At 35.1% G+C, this 26,413-nt stretch overlaps 1 protein-coding gene across 1 annotated transcript in view; it reads left to right on the top strand.

Moving 5' to 3' along the window:
- The first annotated feature begins 5,840 nt into the window (after positions 1 to 5,840).
- MYRF (myelin regulatory factor) overlaps positions 5,841 to 26,413 on the top strand; it is a 377,295-nt gene continuing 356,722 nt past the window's right edge. Inside the window, exon 1 of the mRNA XM_053720470.1 lies at positions 5,841 to 6,173. Coding sequence (XP_053576445.1) covers positions 6,128 to 6,173 — 46 coding nt within the window. The 5' untranslated portion in view covers positions 5,841 to 6,127. The remainder of the gene's footprint in view (positions 6,174 to 26,413) is intronic.

The raw sequence follows: 26,413 nt of genomic DNA, 5'->3' as shown, positions 1-26,413 counted from the left end.
ATCATGAAACAATTGTGATACCTAAACAAAAAATCAGTTGGAATATTGCAAAGAACTAAAGACTTGCAACAAAATATGTGAACAGTTGAATTTGATTAAACTCAAAAAACTGAAAAGTCCAATATGTGATAAGTGTTCAGAGATAAAAAGTCCAAATTCAATGTAAAGGATATATAAAGAACAAAAGTTCAAAGGATCAAAACAAATGGCTTGCTCCGCTTGAATCCAAGGTGTGATGAATCAGGAAATCTAGGATGATAGAAAAACAAGGGGCGCCAACATAGTGTGAATCAGTTTGGAAAACTGTATAACAGTAGTTATAATAAAATCTACTCACAAGTGGAGTGGCACCTAGAACCAACTGGGTGCATACAGGCAGGCTGACATTCAGGACCAGCAGTCAGTACGCTGGGGGTCTCACCCGGGAGACCTGTGGGTGGGTCAGATGAGGTAGATGGAGTCGGCTGTGTGTCGTCTGGTGAGCTGGATCGCCACTGTGGAAGTCCAAAGGGCTGTGTTGTTTATCCCAAAAGGGTAGCTGCTCACACGATCAGCCTTGTTTCCAAACGAGTTTCCAATGTTTCAGCAAGTCTTGGAAACATTTCCAAACTGATTCACACTATGTTGGCGCCCCTTGTTTTTCTATCCTCCTATAATAAATAGTATTAACCCCTAATCTGCCCTCCCTAACATCGCCGACACCTAACTTCAATTATTAACCCCTAATCTGCCGACCGAATCTCGCCGCTACTGTAATAAATGGATTAACCCCTAAAGCTAAGTCTAACCCTAACCCTAACACCCCCCTAAGTTAAATATAATTTAAATCTAACGAAATAAATTAACTCTTATTAAATAAATTATTCCTATTTAAAGCTAAATACTTACCTGTAAAATAAACCCTAATATAGCTACAATATAAATTATAATTATATTATAGCTATTTTAGGATTTATATTTATTTTACAGGTAACTTTGTATTTATTTTAACCAGGTACAATAGCGATTAAATAGTTAAGAACTATTTAATAGCTAAAATAGTTAAAATAATTACAAATTTACCTGTAAAATAAATCCTAACCTAAGTTACAATTAAACCTAACACTACACAATCAATAAATAAATTAAATAAAATACCTACAATTACCTACAATTAAACCTAACACTACACTATCAATAAATGAATTAAATACAATATCTACAAATAAATACAATTAAATAAACTAACTAAAGTACAAAAAATAAAAAAGAACTAAGTTACAAAAATAAAAAAATATTTACAAACATTAGAAAAATATTACAACAATTTTAAACTAATTACACCTACTCTAAGCCCCCTAATAAAATAACAAAGCCCCCCCAAATAAAAAAAATGCCCTACCCTATTCTAAATTACAAAAGTTTAAAGCTCTTTTACCTTACCAGCCCTGAACAGGGCCCTTTGCGGGGCATGCCCCAAGAAATTCAGCTCTTTTGCCTGTAAAAAAACACATACAATACCCCCCCCCAACATTACAACCCACCACCCACATACCCCTAATCTAACCCAAATCCCCTTAAATAAACCTAACACTAAGCCCCTGAAGATGTTCCTACCTTGTCTTCACCTCACCGGGTATCACACCGATCCGTCCTGGCTCCGATATCTTCATCCAACCCAAGCGGGGGCTAGACATCCATCATCCAACGGCTGAAGAAGTCCAGAAGAGGGTCCAAAGTCTTCATCCTATCCAGGAAGAAGAGTGGATCCGGACAGGCAACCATCTTCTTCCAAGCGGCATCTTCTATCTTCATCCGATGAGGACCGGCTCCATCGTGAAGACCTCCAGCGCGGACCCATCTTTTTCCGGTGACGTCCAACTGAAGAATGACGGTTCCTTTAAGGGACGTCATCCAAGATGGCGTCCCTCGAATTCCGATTGGCTGATAGGATTCTATCAGCCAATCGGAATTAAGGTAGGAAAATTCTGATTGGCTGATGGAATCAGCCAATCAGAATCAAGTTCAATCCGATTGGCTGATCCGATCAGCCAATCAGATTGAGCTCGCATTCTATTGGCTGTTCCGATCAGCCAATAGAATGCAAGCTCAATCTGATTGCCTGATTGAATCAGCCAATCGGATTGAACTTGATTCTGATTGGCTGATTCCATCAGCCAATCAGAATTTTCCTACCTTAATTCCGATTGGCTGATAGAATCCTATCAGCCAATCGGAATTCGAGGGACGCCATCTTGGATGACGTCCCTTAAAGGAACCGTCATTCTTCAGTTGGACGTCGCTGGAAGAAGATGGGTCCGCGCTGGAGGTCTTCACGATGGAGCCGGTCCTCATCGGATGAAGATAGAAGATGCCGCTTGGAAGAAGATGGTTGCCTGTCCGGATCCACTCTTCTTCCTGGATAGGATGAAGACTTTGGACCCTCTTCTGGACTTCTTCAGCCGTTGGATGATGGATGTCTAGCCCCCGCTTGAGTTGGATGAAGATATCGGAGCCAGGACGGATCGGTGTGATACCCGGTGAGGTGAAGACAAGGTAGGAACATCTTCAGGGGCTTAGTGTTAGGTTTATTTAATGGGATTTGGGTTAGATTAGGGGTATGTGGGTGGTGGGTTGTAATGTTGGGGGGGGTATTGTATGTGTTTTTTTACAGGCAAAAGAGCTGAATTTCTTGGGGCATGCCCCGCAAAGGGCCCTGTTCAGGGCTGGTAAGGTAAAAGAGCTTTGAACTTTTGTAATTTAGAATAGGGTAGGGCATTTTTTTATTTTGGGGGGCTTTTTTATTTTATTAGGGGGCTTAGAGTAGGTGTAATTAGTTTAAAATTGTTGTAATATTTTTCTAATGTTTGTAAATATTTTTTTATTTTTTGTAACTTAGTTCTTTTTTATTTTTTGTACTTTAGTTAGTTTATTTAATTGTATTTATTTGTAGATATTGTATTTAATTCATTTATTGATAGTGTAGTGTTAGGTTTAATTGTAGGTAATTGTAGGTATTTTATTTAATTTATTTATTGATAGTGTAGTGTTAGGTTTAATTGTAACTTAGGTTAGGATTTATTTTACAGGTAAATTTGTAATTATTTTAACTATTTTAGCTATTAAATAGTTCTTAACTATTTAATAGCTATTGTACCTGGTTAAAATAAATACAAAGTTACCTGTAAAATAAATATAAATCCTAAAATAGCTATAATATAATTATAATTTATATTGTAGCTATATTAGGATTTATTTTACAGGTAAGTATTTAGCTTTAAATAGGAATAATTTATTTAATAAGAGTTCATTAATTTCGTTAGATTTAAATTATATTTAATTTAGGGGGGGTGTTAGTGTTAGGGTTAGACTTAGCTTTAGGGGTTAATACATTTATTAGAATAGCGGTGAGCTCCAGTCGGCAGATTAGGGGTTAATGTTTGAAGTTAGGTGTCGGCGATGTTAGGGAGGGCAGATTAGGGGTTAATACTATTTATTATAGGGTTAGTGAGGCGGATTAGGGGTTAATAACTTTATTATAATAGCGGTGCGGTCCGCTCGGCAGATTAGGGGTTAATAAGTGTAGGCAGGTGGAGGCGACGTTGTGGGGGGCAGATTAGGGGTTAATAAATATAATATAGGGGTCGGCGATGTTAGGGCAGCAGATTAGGGGTACATAGGGATAATGTAAGTAGCGGCGGTTTACGGAGCGGCTGATTAGGGGTTAATAATAATATGCAGGGGTCAGCGATAGCGGGGGCGGCAGATTAGGGGTTAATAAGAGTAAGGTTAGGGGTGTTTAGACTCGGGGTACATGTTAGAGTGTTAGGTGCAGACGTAGGAAGTATTTCCCCATAGCAAACAATGGGGCTGCGTTAGGAGCTGAACGCGGCTTTTTTGCAGGTGTTAGGTTTTTTTTCAGGTCAAACAGCCCCATTGTTTCCTATGGGGGAATCGTGCATGAGCACGTTTTTGAAGCTGGCCACGTCCGTAAGCAACTCTGGTATCGAGAGTTGAAGTGGCGTTAAATATGCTCTACGCTCCTTTTTTGGAGCCTAACACAGCCATTCTGTGGACTCTCAATACCAGAGTTATTTAAAAGGTGCAGCCAGAAAAAAGCCAGCGTTAGCTACGCGGGTCGTTACCGACAAAACTCTAAGGCCTAGAGGCTCCTAACGCTGGTTTTAGGCTACCGCCGGTATTTGGAGTCAGTCAAAAAAGGGTCTAACGCTCACTTTTCAGCCGTGACTTTTCCATACCGCAGATCCCCTTACGTCAATTGCGTATCCTATCTTTTCAATGGGATCTTCCTAACTCCGGTATTTAGAGTCGTGTTTGAAGTGAGCGTTAGAATTCTAACGACAAAACTCCAGCCGCAGAAAAAAGTCAGTAGTTAAGAGCTTTCTGGGCTAACGCCGGTTCATAAAGCTCTTACCTACTGTGCTCTAAAGTACACTAACACCCAAAAACTAACTATGTACCCCTAAACCGAGGTCCCGCACATCGCCGCCACTCGATTAAATTTTTTTAACCCCTAATCTCCCGACCGCCACCTACGTTATCCTTATGTACCCCTAATCTGCTGCCCCTAACACCCCTGTATTATATTTATTAACCCCTAACCTGCCCCCCACAACGTCGCCTCCACCTGCCTACACTTATTAACCCCTAATCTGCCGACCGCAAAGCGACGCTATTTACGTTATCCTTATGTACCCCTAATCTGCTGCCCCTAACACCGCCGAGCCCTATAATATATTTATTAACCCCAAATCTGCCCCCCACAACGTCGCCTCCACCTGCCTACACTTATTAACCCATAATCTGCCGAGCGGACTGCACCGCTATTATAATAAAGTTATTAACCCCTAATCCGCCTCACTAACCCTATAATAAATAGTATTAACCCCTAATCTGCCCTCCCTAACATCGCCGACACCTAACTTCAAACATTAACCCCTAATCTGCCGACTGGAGCTCACCGCTATTCTAATAAATGGATTAACCCCTAAGTGTAAGGTTAGGGGTGTTTAGACTCGGGGTACATGTTAGGGTGTTAGGTGCAGACGTAGGAAGTGTTTCCCCATAGACAACAATGGGGCTGCGTTAGGAGCTGAACGCGGCTTTTTTGCAGGTGTTAGGTTTTTTTTCAGGTCAAACAGCCCCATTGTTTTCTATTGGGGAATCGTGCACGAGCACGTTTTTTAGGCTGGCCGCGTCCGTAAGCAACTCTGGTATCGAGAGTTGAAGTTGCGTTAAATATGCTCTACTCTCCTTTTTTGGAGCCTAACGCAGCCATTCTGTGGACTCTCAATACCAGAGTTATTTTAAAGGTGCGGCCAGAAAAAAGCCAGCGTTAGCTACGCGGGTCGTTACCGACAAAACTCTAAATCTAGCCGTTAATCTAGCCGTATGAGAATTCACTTATTTATATATATAAGGATGTATTGGGTGCAGTTTGTTGCAAAATACACGCAATTGTGATAAATCTGCCTTCAAATTACTTAACAAATAATCACTCAACTTATTGAAGAATTAAAACATAATAACAAAAGTTTGTTGAATAAAAACAATTTTATCTTAGCTCTTTTTATTAATAATTTAATAATTGTAAAACAATTGTTTAATGCTACAAATACTATTAAAACACACATTTATAGACAACACACGTGAGTTTTTAAGTTATATGTAACATTTGGTTTCATATAAATAGAAATAACTAGGCGATTCACTTCATATAATTTGAGCATCCTGTAATTGCGCGGAGCGGCCAGGTGGAGGAGCTGCGCATCAGTTGCTGGAGCATCCCCAGAGCTAAAGCAGTGAGGACCTGAAACACAAGTGCTGAGCTAGACCTGACACTACCCAGCTCTGAAAGTCCCTGAGGAAGAAGGGGAGAAAGAGATACACGTTGTTTGATCCGCTGCAGTTACACTGATCCACCCCAGTGAGTGAGAACAGGGGGAGAGGAGCAGATACACAACGATAGAGCCCCAGACTTGTGTGAGGAGCCTGAGCAACCTGGGCACCTTAGTAAACCGTTTTGGAGTTGGCAGGGGAGAGGCTTTGTGTTGTGTCAGCGGTACAAACTACTTCTGCTTCATGGCAATAACTCTCTAGTACACAGCAGCACCTCTAGGACAGAGATATGGAGGTTGTGGATGAGACAGAGGCTTTGCAACGCTTTTTTGAAGGTAAGGCACGTGTAGCTGTGTGTTGTTTTGTGTAGCTCCCAAGCCTGCTGGTGAGAAGTATAGAGGAACAAATATGTATAACTGATAGGATATGGAAATGTTTGTATAATGTTGTGTAAAATGTGCACCTTAATCTAATATGCTGTATTCTGTTGTGTAGTTTGTACCATAAAATAATGTGTTGTATTATGTTGTGTAGTGTGTACCATAAACTAATATCTTGTATTCTGTTGTGTAGTCTGTACCATAAACTAATGTGTTGTATTCTGTTGTGTAGTTTGTACCATACACTAATGTGGTGTATTCTGTTGTGTAGTGTGTACCATAAACTAATATCTTGTATTCTGTTGTGTAGTCTGTACCATAAACTAATATCTTGTATTCTGTTGTGTAGTCTGTACCATAAACTAATGTGTTGTATTCTGTTGTGTAGTTTGTACCATACACTAATGTGGTGTATTCTGTTCTGTAGTGTGTACCATAAACTAATGTTGTATTATGTTGTGTAGTTTGTACCATAAACTAATATGTTGTATTCTGTTGTGTAGTTTGTACCATAAACTAATGTGGTGTATTCTGTTCTGTAGTGTGTACCATAAACTAATGTTGTATTATGTTGTGTAGTTTGTACCATAAACTAATATGCTGTATTCTGTTGTGTAGTTTGTACCATACACTAATGTGGTGTATTCTGTTGTGTAGTTTGTACCATAAACTAATATGTTGTATTCTGTTGTGTAGTTTATACCATAAACTAATATGTTGTATTCTGTTGTGTAGTGTGTACCATAAACTAATGTGTTGTATTCTGTTGTGTGGTTTGTACCATAAACTAATGTGTTGTATTCTGTTGTGTAGTTTGTACCATAAACTAATGTGTTGTATTCTGTTGTGTAGTTTGTACCATAAACTAATGTTGTATTATGTTGTGTAGTTTGTACCATAAACTAATATGCTGTATTCTGTTGTGTAGTTTGTACCATAAACTAATATGTTGTATTCTGTTGTGTAGTTTGTACCATAAACTAATGTGTTGTATTCTGTTGTGTAGTTTGTACCATAAACTAATGTTGTATTATGTTGTGTAGTTTGTACCATAAACTAATATGTGGTATTCTGTTGTGTAGTTTGTACCATAAACTAATATGTTGTATTCTGTTGTGTAGTTTGTACCATAAACTAATATGTTGTATTCTGTTGTGTAGTTTGTACCATAAACTAATGTGTTGCATTCTGTTGTGTAGTTTGTACCATAAACTAATATGTTGTATTCTGTTGTGTAGTTTGTACCATAAACTAATATGCTGTATTCTGTTGTGTAGTTTGTAACATAAACTAATGTGTTGTATTCTGTTGTGCAGTGTGTACCATAAACTAATGTTGTATTATGTTGTGTAGTTTGTACCATAAACTAATATGGTTTATTCTGTTGTGTAGTATGTACCATAAACTAATATCTTGTATTATGTTGTGTAGTTTGTACCATAAACTAATATGTTGTATTCTGTTGTGTAGTTTGTACCATACACTAATGTGGTGTATTCTGTTGTGTAGTGTGTACCATACACTAATGTGGTGTATTCTGTTGTGTAGTTTGTACCATAAACTAATATGTTGTATTCTGTTGTGTAGTTTGTACCATAAACTAATGTGTTGTATTCTGTTGTGTAGTTTGTACCATAAACTAATGTTGTATTATGTTGTGTAGTTTGTACCATAAACTAATATGCTGTATTCTTTTGTGTAGTTTGTACCATAGACTAATATGTTGTATTCTGTTGTGTAGTTTGTACTATAAACTAATGTGTTGTATTCTGTTGTGTAGTTTGTACCATAAACTAATGTTGTATTATGTTGTGTAGTTTGTACCATAAACTAATATGGTTTATTCTGTTGTGTAGTATGTACCATAAACTAATATCTTGTTTTATGTTGTGTAGTTTGTACCATAAACTAATATGCTGTATTCTGTTGTGTAGTTTGTACCATAAACTAATGTGTTGTATTCTGTTGTGTAGTTTGTACCATAAACTAATATGTTGTATTCTGTTGTGTAGTTTGTACCATAAACTAATATGTTGTATTCTGTTGTGTAGTTTGTACCATAAACTAATATGTTGTATTCTGTTGTGTAGTTTGTACCATAAACTAATATCTTGTATTCTGTTGTGTAGTTTGTACCATAAACTAATATGTTGTATTCTGTTGTGTAGTTTGTACCATAAACTAATGTTGTATTATGTTGTGTAGTTTGTACCATAAACTAATATGCTGTATTCTGTTGTGTAGTTTGTACCATAAACTAATGTGTTATATTCTGTTGTGTAGTTTGTACCATAAACTAATATGCTGTATTCTGTTGTGTAGTTTGTACCATAAACTAATATGTTGTATTCTGTTGTGTAGTTTGTACCATAAACTAATGTGTTGTATTCTGTTGTGTAGTTTGTACCATAAACTAATATGTTGTATTCTGTTGTGTAGTTTGTACCATAAACTAATGTTGTATTATGTTGTGTAGTTTGTACCATAAACTATTGTGTTGTATTCTGTTGTGTAGTTTGTACCATAAACTAATGTGTTGTATTCTGTTGTGTAGTTTGTACCATAAACTAATATGTTGTATTCTGTTGTGTAGTTTGTACCATAAACTAATATGTTGTATACTGTTGTGTAGTTTGTACCATAAACTAATATGTTGTATTCTGTTGTGTAGTTTGTACCATAAACTATTGTGTTGTATTCTGTTGTGTAGTTTGTACCATAAACTAATGTGTTGTATTCTGTTGTGTAGTTTGTACCATAAACTAATATGTTGTATTCTGTTGTGTAGTTTGTACCATAAAGTAATGTGTTGTATTCTGTTGTGTAGTTTGTATCATAAACTAATATCTTGTATTCTGTTGTGTAGTTTGTACCATAAACTAATGTGTTGTATTCTGTTGTGTAGTTTGTACCATAAACTAATATGTTGTATTCTGTTGTGTAGTTTGTACCATAAACTAATGTCTTGTATTCTGTTGTGTAGTTTGTACCATAAACTAATATGCTGTATTCTGTTGTTTAGTTTGTACCATAAACTAATGTGTTGTATTCTGTAGTGTAGTGTGTACCATAAACTAATGTGTTGTATTATTTTGTGTAGTGTAGTGTGTAACATAAACTAATGTGTTGTATTATGTTGTGTAGTGTGTACCATAAACTAATATGCTGTATGATGTGCAGTTTGTACCATAAACTAATGTTGTATTATGTTGTAATAGAGTGTGTACCATATATTGTATTATGTTGTGTAGAGTGTGTAACATATACTAACGTGTTTTATTCTGTTCTGTAGAGTGTACCATAAACTAATGTTGTATTATGTTGTGTAGTGTGTGTACCATAAACTAATTTTGTATTATATTGTGTAGTGTGTGTACCATAAACTAATGTTGTATTATGTTGTGTAGAGTGTACCATAAACTAATGTTGTATTATGTTGTGTAGAGTGTATACCATAAACTAATGTTGTATTATGTTGTGTAGAGTGTATACCATAAACTAATGTTGTATTATGTTGTGTAGAGTGTACCATAAACTAATGTTGTATTATGTTGTGTAGTGTGTGTAAACTAATGTTGTATTATGTTGTGTAGTGTGTGTAAACTAATGTTGTATTATGTTGTGTAGAGTGTATACCATAAACTAATGTTGTATTATGTTGTGTAGAGTATATACCATAAACTAATGTTGTATTACATTGTGTAGAGTGTACCATAAACAAATGTTGTATTACGTTGTGTAGAGTGTACCATAAACTAATGTTGTATTACGTTGTGTAGAGTATATACCATAAACTAATGTTGTATTACGTTGTGTAGAGTATATACCATAAACTAATGTTGTATTACGTTGTGTAGAGTGTATACCATAAACTAATGTTGTATTACGTTGTGTAGAGTGTATACCATAAACTAATGTTGTATTACGTTGTGTAGAGTGTATACCATAAACTAATGTTGTATTACGTTGTGTAGAGTGTATACCATAAACTAATGTTGTATTACGTTGTGTAGAGTGTACCATAAACTAATGTTGTATTATGTTGTGTAGAGTGTACCATAAACTAATGTTGTATTACGTTGTGTAGAGTGTATACCATAAACTAATGTTGTATTACGTTGTGTAGAGTGTATACCATAAACTAATGGTGTATTATGTTGTGTAGAGTGTATACCATAAACTAATGTATTACGTTGTGTAGAGTGTATACCATAAACTAATGTTGTATTACGTTGTGTAGAGTGTATACCATAAACTAATGGTGTATTATGTTGTGTAGAGTGTATACCATAAACTAATGTTGTATTACGTTGTGTAGAGTGTATACCATAAACTAATGGTGTATTATGTTGTGTAGAGTGTATACCATAAACTAATGTTGTATTACATTGTGTAGAGTGTACCATAAACAAATGTTGTATTACGTTGTGTAGAGTGTACCATAAACTAATGTTGTATTACGTTGTGTAGAGTATATACCATAAACTAATGTTGTATTACGTTGTGTAGAGTATATACCATAAACTAATGTTGTATTACGTTGTGTAGAGTGTATACCATAAACTAATGTTGTATTACGTTGTGTAGAGTGTATACCATAAACTAATGTTGTATTACGTTGTGTAGAGTGTATACCATAAACTAATGTTGTATTACGTTGTGTAGAGTGTATACCATAAACTAATGTTGTATTACGTTGTGTAGAGTGTACCATAAACTAATGTTGTATTATGTTGTGTAGAGTGTACCATAAACTAATGTTGTATTACGTTGTGTAGAGTGTATACCATAAACTAATGTTGTATTACGTTGTGTAGAGTGTATACCATAAACTAATGGTGTATTATGTTGTGTAGAGTGTATACCATAAACTAATGTATTACGTTGTGTAGAGTGTATACCATAAACTAATGTTGTATTACGTTGTGTAGAGTGTATACCATAAACTAATGGTGTATTATGTTGTGTAGAGTGTATACCATAAACTAATGTATTATGTTGTGTAGAGTGTACCATAAACTAATGTTGTATTACGTTGTGTAGAGTGAATACCATAAACTAATGGTGTATTATGTTGTGTAGAGTGTATACCATAAACTAATGTTGTATTACGTTGTGTAGAGTGAATACCATAAACTAATGTTGTATTACGTTGTGTAGAGTGTACCATAAACTAATGTTGTATTATGTTGTGTAGAGTGAATACCATAAACTAATGTTGTATTACGTTGTGTAGAGTGAATACCATAAACTAATGTTGTATTACGCTGTGTAGAGTGTATACCATAAACTAATGTTGTATTATGTTGTGTAGTGTGTGTAAACTAATGTTGTATTATGTTGTGTAGAGTGTATACCATAAACTAATGTTGTATTATGTTGTGTAGAGTGTACCATAAACTAATGTTGTATTATGTTGTGTAGAGTGTATACCATAAACTAATGTTGTATTATGTTGTGTAGAGTGTATACCATAAACTAATGTTGTATTATGTTGTGTAGTGTGTGTAAACTAATGTTGTATTATGTTGTGTAGAGTGTATACCATAAACTAATGTTGTATTATGTTGTGTAGTGTGTGTAAACTAATGTTGTATTATGTTGTGTAGTGTGTGTAAACTAATGTTGTATTATGTTGTGTAGAGTGAATACCATAAACTAATGTTGTATTACGTTGTGTAGAGTGTACCATAAACTAATGTTGTATTATGTTGTGTAGTGTGTGTAAACTAATGTTGTATTATGTTGTGTAGTGTGTGTAAACTAATGTTGTATTATGTTGTGTAGAGTGTATACCATAAACTAATGTTGTATTATGTTGTGTAGAGTGCACCATAAACTAATGTTGTATTATGTTGTGTAGAGTGTATACCATAAACTAACAGAATTAGTAGATATAAAATTTTAAGAATAAATGTAATTTTTTAATATTAGTTGATAAAATTGAAGCAAATAACACTTTTTATCTTTAAATCTTCTCTACAAATGGTACTGTAAGGTATAACGCATCTGTGCAAAATATTTGTGTGTTTATATGTGTATATATATTTAAATAATAATTACTGTATATAAGTCCAAGATAACTTTTTATACAGAGCTTAAATAAAAAGTTAAGAATTTGCACTATTTTTTAGTTGCACGCGTGTGTTACTATACACGTATATATTAACTCCTTGTGTACATTAGTGATTTGCATTTATTCGGTGCGTAGGCATTGCATGTTGTAAGGTTACATTACCTTTTCCAGTTAACCTTTTTGTTGCCAAAATGTACTTCGACCCTTTGAGGCCCAGTGAATTTCAGGGCTCAAAATCCTTTTGACAAAGCAGAACAAGTTTGGTATCTATATATTGTGTGCGCTAGGTGAAATGGAGCCATATCAGTTTTTCTGAGTGCTACAGCTTCTAACGTTCAAATGCCCATTTTGTGATGTGTTTGTCTGCAAGGTATATTGGAAAAATGTTTATTAACACTCTTTTCTTTATAAATCTATAGCAGGGCTCGACAAACCCAGGAGCCTGGGAGCCACTGGCTCCTATCATTTTACCCCTGGCTCCTAACTTTTGGGATTATTCTCCATATATCTATATACAAATCCAACTGTCTGGCTCCTAAAAATATGCCTGGCTCCCAAATATTCTTACTGGCTCCAAATTTTTAAACATATTTGTCAAGCTCTGATCTATAGTACAAATCATCTAAAGTACAAATCATACATTTGTAACACTAAATGAACCATTTGATTTAGCACTTCATTTGTATATATATATATATATATATATATATATATATATATATATTTTCTTTCTAGTCTTTAAACTGCTGTTGTTTTTTATATTGATAATGTATTTTTATTTTATTGTCCTTATTGGGGTAAAACTAAAATCTTCAACTCATTAAGAATCAGAAAACATTTTTTCCCAGCTCTGACGATAAAGTCAACAAGTCTTAGCTTTGTTTTTCCATTTTGTAAGTTGGGTTGATAACACGATTAACCCTTATTCTGCCTAGTTTTATACCTTTGTTTCTAGTGTATTATGGTATTTTGTCCTTGAATAATGGAAGCTGATAAATCTATAGCTATAATGGTGAGTATTAGGGGCCCATTTATCCCTTCAGGCTCGCCAGAAACACCAGTTATGAAAAAGCGGTCTAAAGACCGCTGCTCCATAACCTGTCCGCCTGCTCTTAACAGGTGGACAGACATCGCCGCAATTCAACCCGATCGAGTACGATCGGGTTGATTGACATCCCCCTGCTGGCGGCCGATTGACCGCAAATCTGCAGGGGGCGGCGTTGCACCAGCAGCTCACAAGAGCTGCTGGTGCAGTGCTGAATACGGAGAACATATTGCTCTCCGCATTCAGCGAGGTCTGGCGGACATGATCTGCACTGTCGGATCAGGTCCGCCAGACTTTTGATAAATAAGCCCCTTAATGTTAAACAAACATTCAGTGTTTTTAGAAAAAGGAATAATTTCACCTTCTGTATTAAAGGGGTAAAATATTCAATTCTGTTTCAAAATATATTATAGATTTTTTTTTAATTTTAAACTAAATTTCCTGTTTTTTAGTAAAGCTACTTTTCATACTCAAACATTTGGAGGCATGTCTTTGTCAACCAATAGAATTAAATAGTTGTCTCTACCAGTTAAGGAACAGTGGGCATCTAAATATCAGTTTCACATAAATATATTTGTATTCTGAAAATTGTGACAACTTTAATAACAAACCTTTTTTTATTTAATTCTTCATTAAAAGTCAGATTAGTTGTACTGAGGCTGTTTCCTGACTGTAATAGTTATTACCAGAAAAATAAAACACTTGGGCTAGATTTCATACACATATAAACGCATAAATATATATGTATATATTCATATACATATATATTAAAGGGACACTCAATCAAAATTACACTTTCATTATTCAGATAGAGCAGCCATTTTAAACAGCTTTCCAATTACTTCCATTAACAAAATGTGCACAGTTTTTTTATATTTAAACTTTTTGAGTCACCAGCTCCTACTGAGCATGTGCAAGAATAAGTGATGGCTGTCACATGGTACGTGTATGCATTTGTGATTGGCTGATGGCTGTCACATGGTACAGGGGGAGTGGAAAAAGACATAACTTTTAAAATTGTCAGAAATTTTTTTACTACTCATTTGAAGTTCAGACTCAGTGCTATTGCATTGTCTTGTTATCTTGCATTTGTTGATTATGCAAATCTACTGTGTTGACTGGTCCTTTAACAATCTGCTGCCCATCACTGCGTGACTTACCCCATTCGCTTTGCTATGGTCTCTGGCATGTCTGATGGCATTAGAACGAGGCTCCCATTGGAGCCTATAGAAACGTGCTCTCTTTAGCACAAAGCATCTGTGCAATGTGAATGCGAGGTCGCTTTCGCATTGCACCTAACTTGTAACTTTGCGTGCGCTGGTATTACTCAGTGGAGCGCAAATATCGCTTTCACAAAAGTTATAGTGATAGTGCACATTCTCAGATTGCATTGTTACTGGTATCTATGTTAATAAATTGTGTTGATGTTTGAGATAAATGTATTTTTAAAGGGCCATAATATTGACAAATTACATGTACATGCCATTTTAACACTAGCGACTACCCAACTCTATGTGTTTAACCCATGCAAATAGTTTAAATGCATAGTTAAAGTACCGCTTGTGAGCTGCAGAGGACTGCGTGTAGTGACTTAGCCCAATCAGAAGTAGTAGTTGCACAACCTAGCTGTGTAACTACCACTCCTGATTGGGTGTAGTTTCCGCTGGGGACCAGCTGTGCTCGGCACCTACCTTGCAGTACTTTCCGTTAATCAATTTTGTGGGGGTTAAACACATAAAGTTGGGGTTAATTATAAAAGACTTTCTGATACAAAAAATGAGTCTTATAAGTTCTTCCCTGTCATCTTGTTGTGATTATTACATGATATGCAGATTAAAACTACATTATCTAATTGGTTAGTGCATGCAGCTTGTGTATTGCAGACTCTTGTGTTAACTAACCACTAGTTTCCTGCTTTACCAGAACTTTACTTACAGGTTGGTAGGTTTGTTGTTTTACATTAGATCATCTCTTTATTATTTCTTCACATCCCCCATTTTATATAGAAAGTCGTGAGGGTGTCTACGAAGCTTAAACAAAAATAACATTACAAACTATTCATTTATATTCAGCATAAAATATTTGCATATAATAAAATGCATTCACTTTCTTTTAATGATCTGAAAGAGCTAAAACTGATTGTTCTTTCATAATAGTAAATTACACTGAACAATATATCCATACTGTTAATTTGTATAGCAGAGTGTGAAAACTATAGTATACGTCTTGCTAGCACCAATCAGTATTTGTGGCAAAACCTGGTTAGTTGAGGACTGACTGAAAAAAATGCTGTTTGTCTATCTATCTTTCTATCTATCTATCTGTCTATCTATCTATTTATCTATCTGTATATCTATCTGTATATCTGTGTGTCTATCTGTCTGTATCTATCTATCTATCTATCTAACCATAAATTATCTATCTATCTATTATCTATTTTTATATTATCTGTCTATATATCTATCTCTCTATCTATCCATTGGCACTCCCCCCTGACACGATCCCATCATTGAAATCACGCGATTGCATGAACGACAGCGTGATTTAAATTTTTACTTATTTGTTTACATTGGAACTAAGAGAAATAAGTCCTGGCGGGAAAGGGTTAAGCAGGTTAAAAATACTTATTTGCATAAAAGATGTTACATATAACACCTTGATCACATTTTCTCAAGTGCGCTAACCCAACATAAAATAATCATATTTCACATTCCAATGTTTTTCACATAGAATAATATATTCTATTTATTCTTAAATACAGGTGGCCCTCGGTTTACAACGGTTCAATTTGCACCGTTTCAGAATAACAAGCTTTTTTTCCAGTCATGTGACTGCTATTGAAAAGCATTGAGAAGCAGTGCATTGATTAAAATAGCCAGTAGGTGGAGCTGACCGCTTGTGTTGCATCAAATATATGCAAGCCAAGCAAGCTGAAATTAATCAGTGTAACCAGACCTGAGCTATCGAGCAGCTTGCAAAGGAACAAGATCTTCCTGTCTATAAATCAGTCCAGATTGGAATGCATAGAAAGAACTGTTTGCAGAAAAATGCAAGTAAAGTCTGTGTTGTGTGATTATTTTATCAGGTTTATAATGCTGTTTAGCAAATGTTTTTGTTCATTTAACTTAGTTTAATGATATATTCTGTGTTGTGTGATTATTTTATTAGGTTTATAATGCTGTTTAGCATTTAAAGTCTTCATTTCAAAGCTTTAAAAATAATGTATTGGGTGTTACTTATGCCAATTTTGAGAGGGGCCTGGAACCTAACTCCCTCACTTCCCATTGACTTGCATTATAAACTGGGTTTCAATTTACAACGGTTTTGATTTGCAACCATTCCTTCTGGAACCTAACCCCGGCGTAAACTGAGGGCTATCTGTACATATTGCTATATATATATATATATATCTTATTTTTTTGGGTAAAATAGGAATATCTATTTTAAAATACTTAGAACATATTCCCCTAATGTGAAATATTTACAGTAAATACACATAAGACTTTATTAAATATGAATATTGCATAAATATGATTTTACATGTTTTCATCTGACTGCAAAGGGCTCCAATGCATATATATATATATATATATATATATATATATATATATATATATATATATATATATATATATTTGTTACATATTAGTATGTGTGTATTTGTTACCTATTACTCTGTGTTTATTTGTTACATATTAGTATGTGTTTATTTGTCACATATTAGTATGTGTTTATTTGTTACATATTAGTATGTTTTATTTGTTACATATTAGTATGTGTTTAATTGTTACATATTAGTATATGTTTATTTGCAACATATTAGTATTTGTTTATTTGTATTAACATATTAGTATATATGTATTACTAAAATATTAGTATATGCTTATTTGTAACATATTAGTATATATTTCTTACTAAAATATTAGTATATCTTTATTTGTAACATATTAGTATATGTTTTGTAAAATATTATTATGTGTTTATTTGTAACCAATTAGTATATGTTTATTTGTTACACATTAGTATATGTTTATTTGTTACATATTAGTATGTGTTTATTTGTTACATATTAGTATGTATTTATCTGTTACATATTAGTATGTGTTTATTTGTAACATATTAGTATTTATTTGTTACATATTAGTATGTGTTTGTTACATATTAGTATGTGTTTATTTGTAACATATTAGTATATATTATTTGTTACATATTAGTATATGTTTATTTGTTACATATTAGTATGTGTTTATTTGTTACATATTAGTATGTGTTTATTTGTAACATATTAGTATTTTTTGTTACATATTAGTATGTGTTTGTTACATATTAGTATGTGTTTATTTGTAACATATTAGTATATATTATTTGTTACATATTAGTATATGTTTATTTGTTACATATTAGTATGTGTTTATTTGTTACATATTAGTTATATTATTTGTTACATATTAGTATGTGTTTATTTGTTACATATTAGTTATATTATTTGTTACATATTAGTATGTGTTTATTTGTTACATATTAGTTATATTATTTGTTACATATTAGTATGTGTTTATTTGTTACATATTAGTTATATTATTTGTTACATATTAGTATGTGTTTATTTGTAACATATTAGTATTTTTTGTTACATATTAGTATGTGTTTGTTACATATTAGTATGTGTTTATTTGTAACATATTAGTATATATTATTTGTTACATATTAGTATATGTTTATTTGTTACATATTAGTATGTGTTTATTTGTTACATATTAGTTATATTATTTGTTACATATTAGTATGTGTTTATTTGTTACATATTAGTATGTGTTTATCTGTTACATATTAGTATGTGTTTATTTGTAACATATTAGTATGTTTTTTGTTACATATTAGTATGTGTTTATTTGTTACATATTAGTATGTGTTTATTTGTTACATATTAGTATGTGTTAATTTGTTACATATTAGTATATGTTTATTTGTTACATATTAGTATGTCTTTATTTGTTACATATTAGTGTGCGTTTATTTGTTACATATTTGTATATGTTTAAAGGGATATGGAACCCATTTTGTTTTCTTTTATGATTCAGAAAGAGCATATAGTTTTAAATAACTTTCTAATTTACTTCTATTAATAAATTTGCTTCAATCCCTTGGTATCCTTTTTTGAAGGAGCAGCAATGCACTACTCGTAGGTAGCTGAACACAACTGGTGAGCCAATGACAAAAGGCATATGTGTACAGCCATCAGCAACTAGCTCCCAGCAGAGCATTGCTGCTCCTGAGCCTACCTAGGTATGCGTTTTGACAAAGGATACCAAGAGAATGAAACAAATTAGATAATAGAAGTAAATTGAAAAGTTGTTTAAAATTGAATGCTCCATCTTAATCATGAAAGTTTAAGTTCTACTTTACCTTTAATTGGAGCGCATAGCAAAGCGGGACAGTCAACACCAAAATTGTTATTGTTTAAAAAGATAGATTACGCTTTTACTTCCCATTCCTCATGTTTGCACAACCAGCATTGTTATATAAATATTATTTATAACATTTAAACATGTACATTTCTGCCTGTTTCTAAACCACTACAGATGGCCTCTTATCACATGATTTTGTATTAGCTTTTCACAAGAGACTGCTATTTCATGTGGGCCATATAGATAACATTGTGCTCACGCCCGTGAAGTTGTGTACAACACAGCACTAATTGGCTAAAATGCAAGTCAATAGTTAATAAATACAAATTCATGTGATCAGGGGGCTGTCTGCAGAGGCATAGATACAAGGTAATCACAGAGGTAAAAAGTATATTAACCCTTTGAGTGCTAAGCACTTTCCCACCTGGGTGCTAATATTTTCTATATTTTTTTTAATTTGTTTAATTTTTTTAAAAAACATTTTTTTTTACAGACCCCCAAGACTTACACTGTTGGAAAGATTAGGTGATTACCTTTCCAACAGTGGGTCTTGGGGGTCTGTAGCTGCTTAGATGCCTGAGATACAGGCTTCTAAGCAGCATGCCCCCTCCTCCTATACTTAACATTGTTAAGTATAAATGAAGTTGCGCAGTGACATCATTACGTTATTGCGCGTGACGTCACCGCGCATCATGTGAAGCCCCGGCGATGCCTGTCACTCTACAGGCACGATCGCCGGGGTAGGAGCAGTTAGGAGCCCCCAGATCTCCCTCAAGGTGGGAGAGTGCTAATGACGGCTCTGAGCCGTCACAGAGTTTCTCACTCTGGTGCTAATGACGGCTCAGAGCCGTCATTAGCACTCAAAGGGTTAATATAACAGTGTTAGTTATGCAAAACTGGGGAATGGGTAATAAAGGGATTATCTATCCTTTTAAACAATAACAATTTTGTAATTGACGGTTCCTTTAAATACGGTGTCAGTCAGTCAGTTAACAAATAATTAATAGGGCTGATAGTATTGATTTGCGTTTGTTGATATGCTCTATAATATAAAACATATTATGACATTTAGTAGAAGGTTATCTTTCATATATTGTTTAATAAAAATATTTACCAATTGTTTTGTTCAGTTTAAGATGCCGGCTGGTACATTTTTTTTTATAGAGAACAATTTAAGAGAACAAATAATCACTAATTATATAATATGGATTAAACATAAAAAAATGTCAGTATACTTTATTTATTTTATTTTGTTGGCTTTTATCATAACTTTTCTCTTAATTGTGTAGTTTTTCCACTGCCCCAGCTGGAGTGTGCTCTTCAGATTGCAGAACCTGAACTAGCAACACGCTACCCAATGATTTATTTTTTTTATTAATGCAGGAAGCCATTTATAGCTGTCTCTTATTAGCTACAGCAAGAGATTTAATGAACATAATTAACAGTGGGACAGTAAAGTTAAAAGTAAACGTAGGCGATTCAAATAGAGCTGGTACTTTTAAACAACGTCTCAATTTAAATCTATTATCAAATTAGCTTTGGTCTCTTGGTATTCTTTGTTGAAGAATAATGGCCTGATTATCTAAAGGTCTATGGCTGGTGAGATTCTATAAGAATACTCACCAGTACCTATGATTCCCTGGTGGATTTATCTAAAGCCACTTTTTACACTGAAAACAGGGTGTCTTGCTAAGGGGCGTATACTGCATTTTCGTATGGGAAGGAGATACATATATTACAAAAGTGCACAATGAAAATCGTAATTTAAATATCAGACAAAACAAATAACTGAACCATTCATACATAAATAAGCAGGAAAAAATTTATTGTTTAGGTGCATCAAAAATCAAAACAAAATTGTTCATCACAAATCGTATTTTATCAAAAGTGTAACATTTGTATGTAAATTACATGGGAATACATTGTAGTAAATATTCACAGTGTAAATCGTAATTTAAGTACATTGAATGTGCAAAGAAAGCAAGAAATTTGTACTTATAAATACAAAATACAAAGCATAATTGTTGTTTTATGGTAAAATGGGCTGAACATGGGCATGTACGAAATTTTCTCTCAATTCAAGTGTAATTGTCTATATATTTCCGCCCTACTGATCTCACTTTTTTCGTAAACTAAAAGGTGGCGAGGTTGTGACAAAATACACAAAATACTTAAAGGACCAGTGAATACAGTAGATTTGCATAATTAACAAATGAATGATAAAAAAGACAATGCAATAGCTCTTAGAGGGATATTTATCAAGCCGTCAACCGCAAATACACTGGAATTCCGCAGCGTAATTGTGGCGAGCCTGATTCGCCCCATTTATCAAAGCCTACAGACCAGTAAAAGTTAAAATTTGTGACTAACATACAATCCGCCGGTCTCAATCTAACACAGATCGATGCTTACGTTATTACAGATGTTCCGAATACAAATTTGGCACTATCTGACAACTTTTGCAAGTTATCAAATAGTTAACAGGTACGCTAGCGGCTATTCCGGCCCAGCGTACCTGTTTTTCAATCCGCCACCCTGGAGGCCGCGGATTCCATAGGAATCAATGGAACTCTGAAAGCAGCGAAAGCTTATGTTCAATGCTGCCAGATATCCCATTGATATCTATGGTAGACTAAAAGTAACGTGTACACCTAACACCCTAACATAAGCCCCGAGTCTAAACACCCCTAATCTGCCACCCCGACATCGCCGCCACCTACATAAAATATATTAACCCCTATCCCGCCGCTCCCGGACTCCATCGCAACCTAAATAATGTTATTAACCCCTATCCTATCGCTCTTGGATCCCGCTGCAACCTAAATAATGTTATTTACCCCTATCCCGCCTCCCAGACCCCTCTGCAACTAAATAAAAGTATTAACCCCAATCCTGCCACTCACGGACCCCTCCACAACTAAATAAAAGTATTAACCCCTATTCCGCCGCTCCCGGACCCCTCCGCAACGAAATAAAAGTATTAACCCCTATTCCGCCGCTCCCGGACCCCTCCACAAATAAATGTATTAACCCCTAAACCCCTGGCCTCCCACATCACTACCACTTACTAAACCTATTAACCCCTAAACCGCCAGCCCCCCACATCGCCATAAACTAAATTAAGCTATTAACCCCTAAACCTAACAACCCGCTAACTTAACATTATAATTACCTCATCCCTATCTTATAATAAATTTTAACTTACCTTTAGAATTAAATTAAACTATATTAAACTACTAATTAACCTACCTTAACTATTATCCTACAATTACATTAAACTATATGAAACTATTAAATAACCTACCCTAACTTTTATATTAAAATTACATTAAACTAACAATTAAATTAACTATATTACATATTTAAAAACCTAACCCTACTCAAGTTATTTAAATCTACAATAAAGAATTACTAAATTACAAAAAAATAACAACTAAGTTACACAAAATAAAAAACACTAAGTTACACAAAATAAAAAAGAAATGATCAAATATTTAAACTAATGGAGGGCGGAGCCAAGACTTGGCCATGATAAGACGCATAATATGAAGCTCCTGGTTTCCTCGTACTAATTTATTGAATCTCTTTCTCATACTTTGACATCCAACACTAAAAATACTCTCCCCAGCTGCTAAATTATTAGCTGATTATAAGAATGTCAAGATCATATCATAGGATTCAACAGGAGCGGACTTAACTAAGCTGAAAGAAGACAGAGGCCCTATCTCCTGACCGCAGCTTTCCTCTAAATTCTCTGGGGTAATTGTTTCTATCCCACTAAAGTGATCAACAGCTCTATAACCTGTAATCGCCATAAGCTCCCGGTCCAACACCCTCCTAAGATGGGTAACAAAATTCTGAACGCACTAGCTGCATTTGAGATCCGGATGGATGCCCATTTCACCTCGCTCCGTCACTGCATCTTTATAGACCGGGAGGATTCCACAGCCATCTTGGAGCTCGAGCCGGAGCCTTCACCTTGCATAGAGATCCCTATCTGCACTTACCTGTCAGCCGATCGCACCAAGATGGCGGTGCGGCCTAACTACACAGACCCCCACAATGGCGTCCTTGTTACACCACTGATCTGTCCTGCCCTTAATCCAGACACCACTGCTATTGCCCAGGACTTCGCTCCGAAGCGGCCGATCGGGGCGGAGCTTGAAGCCGACATACTCGCTGCAATATTTCTAGGCAGTGTCACGTCTGTTTATTCTCTATATGGAACTGTGAGCTCGACGCTATCTCCTGTAGCTACCCCAAGATGCACAGCTAATCCTAGACAGACGGAGGACCTCATGAAGGATCTAGACCACAGGAGTACAAGCACCGCTTCTTTCCCTACAGAGAACAAATCAAGGTTTACATACCCTGTGCCTTGTTGGTTCCGGGGAGAACTCTTCTTTGATCACTCTGACAAACACCTGAGAAAATCTGGTATCGGCTAAATTTTAAAATTTTAAAAAAACTTTATATTCACAGTTAAGGTTGTCAGAGACTGTTTCCACAATCCCCATTTCGCTCCCTTTTGCTTCAAGCTGTTGCCCCCTTGAGCACTTTTCATACATGTACCACAGAAAGAGACATAGGACTAGAGTCTTTCTCCCTCTTATTTTTACAAGGGATATATTTGTTACTCCAAAACCCGGAGTAGGGTAAACTACAATTTCTAGTGTGACTTCAGCCAATCTACCGTCAAAACATGTGTAAATAGATGCGTAGTAATATATTAACAGTTTTGTTAGCCTTACTAGCTCCTTTTTGGTTTATTTTATTGTCCATAGGCGTGTATGGGTATGTACAGAAATTGGTAGTCATCTGTACTCCATTCTCACATTATTATCCAACCTATTTAATGGGAAATTTGAATGGGGATATTAGTTATCTAGTTACTTAAACATTCAATTACCATTGCCAATTTACAATAGATGCTCTCTCATATATGCATTGGCAGCTGAAACTTCTGATAGCTAGAGCTATATTTATTCCAGGCAATCTGGGAGGCTGCTGAGCAGGTTTTATTTAAAATACTAACCTATATAGACATCTGTTTTACTTAAGTGCAGATTTACTACCAGTTGGGTTATTGTTTCTGTTTATATGCCTCAAGTTAAATGGAGTACTATGTGTAGGAGGATTATTTTGGCCACATGGATCTGTAATGGTACTGTATTACATAAGTTTACCTTATTTGTAGTTATCTTATACATGTTAATGTCTTAGTCTTCTGTATAATGTTGCGTATGTGATGTCTAGTTTTGGCAATACATATATGGGGAACTTCCCTTATAAGGCTCATACTATATGCATATGATTTTTGGACCTCCACCTAGAACCGATGATTCAGATGGTCTGAGATCACCATAGAGCTATTTCTAGACCAGTAAATTGGATAAGACACCACTACACCAATATCCCTGCTCTATATTATTTGCTTATTTTTTCCAACATAGTCTCCACTATGGTACACTTAGAATGCTCCGCCTCTCCTCCTCCCTCGCCCTCAGCTACCATTGATATGACTACCTGTGCTCCTTAAGTATTCTTAGCAAACAAATTACCTGCCTTGGCACCCTATTTTAGTCATTGCTATGTCTGTATTTATAGCCTACATAATGTTGTATATAAGCTCACCCTACAGCTCTACTATGGCTGGCTCCGCCCTCCCTTCCTCATCCTCCCCTTCCCATCTTTCCCATAAATCGAGTAGCTCTGGCCTACTGCAATACCTTTCCTTTCCCACTTTCTGTGACCCACCTGTGGTCATTATAAAAGCCAACTCTCCACATTATGACAACTGTAATAGGAAATTATAACTCATTCTTTCTATAGGTGTGGAGACCAGGTTCTAATTACTAAAATATAAAATTAAATTCTATCTTAGTTAGCCCAAATCTATATTTGACACCCCTCATGACATGACATATGTTCTCATTTGTTTTGGTTGAATTTTTAGCTTTAATATCGTTATGATTATCTTTGCAAGCTCCAACATTAACGTCTCAATTTGATGCTTAGAACCGTTACCCTCCTCCTAGTTGCAATGTAACAATATTGTGTGTCATATTCTGATGCCAATATTACAAATGGGCAAATTTTTGTATTTTATTTTTACATGAAACTTTAATAAAAATTGTTTTAAAAAAAAAAATATTTAAACTAATTACACCTTATCTAATAGTCCTATCAAAATAAAAAAGCCCCCCCCCCTAAAAGAAAAGAAACCCTAGCCTACAATAAACTACCAATGGCCCTCAAAAGGGCCTTTTGCGGGGCATTGCCCCAAAGAAATCAGCTCTTTTACCTGTAAAATAAAATACAAACCCACCATCCACACAACCAAACCCCCAAATAAAACCCTATCTAAAAAACCTAAGCTCCCCATTGCCCTGAAAAGGGCATTTGTATGGGCATTGCCCTTAAAAGGGCATTTAGCTCTTTTTCTGCCTAAAGTCCCTAACCTAAAATTAAAACCCACCCAATAAACCCTTAAAAAAAACTATCACTAACCCCCGAAGATCCACTTACAGTTTTGGAAGAGCGGACATCCATCTTCATCCAAGTCGGCCGAAGTCTTCATCCAAGCCGGCAGAAGTCTTCATCCAGGCGGCATCTTCTATCTTCATCCATCCGGCGCGGTTTCCCTTTAAATGATGTCATCCAAGATGGCATCCCTTACATTCCGAATGGCTGATAGAATTCTATCAGCCAATAGGAATTAAGGTGGAAAAAATCCTATTGGCTGTTGCAATCAGCCAATAGGATTGAGCTTGCATTCTATTGGCTATTCCAATTTTTTTCCACCTTAATTCCTATTGGCTGATAGAATTCTATCAGCCAATCGGAATGTAAGGGACACCATCTTGGATGACGTCATTTAAAGGGAAACTTCATTCTGCAAGAGTCATCGTAAGAAGAGGATGCTCCGCGCCGGATGTCTTGAAGATGGAGCCGCTTCGCGCCAGATGGTTGAAGATAGAAGATGCTGTCTGGATGAAGACTTCTGCCGGTATGGATGAAGACCTCGGCTCACTTGGATGAAGACTTATGCCGGCTTCGCTGAGGACTTCTGCCGCTTGGATGAGGATGGATGTCCGCTCTTCGAAAACTGTAAGTGGATCTTTGGGGGTTAGTGTTAGGTTTTTTAAGGGTTTTTTGGGTGGGTTTTAATTTTAGGTTAGGGACTTTGGGCAGAAAAAGAGCTAAATGCCCTTTTAAGGGCAATGCCCATACAAATGCCCTTTTCAGGCATTTGGGGGTTGGTTTTGTGGGTGGTGGGTTTTACTGTTGGGGGGTGTTTGTATTTTATTTTACAGGTAAAAGAGCTGATTTCTTTGGGGCAATGCCCTGCAAAAGGCCCTTTTAAGGGCCATTGGTAGTTTATTGTAGGCTAGGGTTTTTTTTATTTGGGGGGGGGGCTTTTTTATTTTGATAGGGCTATTAGATTAGGTATAATTAGTTTAAATATTTGATAATTTCTTTTTTATTTTGTTTAACTTAGTGTTTTTTATTTTGTGTAACTTAGTGTTTTTTATTTTGTGTAACTTAGTTGTTATTTTTTTCTAACTTAGTAATTCTTTATAGTAGATTTAAATAACTTGAGTATGGTTTGGTTTTTAAATATGTAATATAGTTCATTTTATTGGTAGTTTAATGTATTTTAGTA

Source organism: Bombina bombina, chromosome 7 (assembly GCF_027579735.1).
Source record: "Bombina bombina isolate aBomBom1 chromosome 7, aBomBom1.pri, whole genome shotgun sequence".
NCBI classification, from domain to species: Eukaryota; Metazoa; Chordata; class Amphibia; order Anura; family Bombinatoridae; genus Bombina; species Bombina bombina.
The sequence above is the reverse complement of the archived record's forward strand: the minus strand, read 5'-3'. Positions and strand labels throughout refer to the sequence as shown.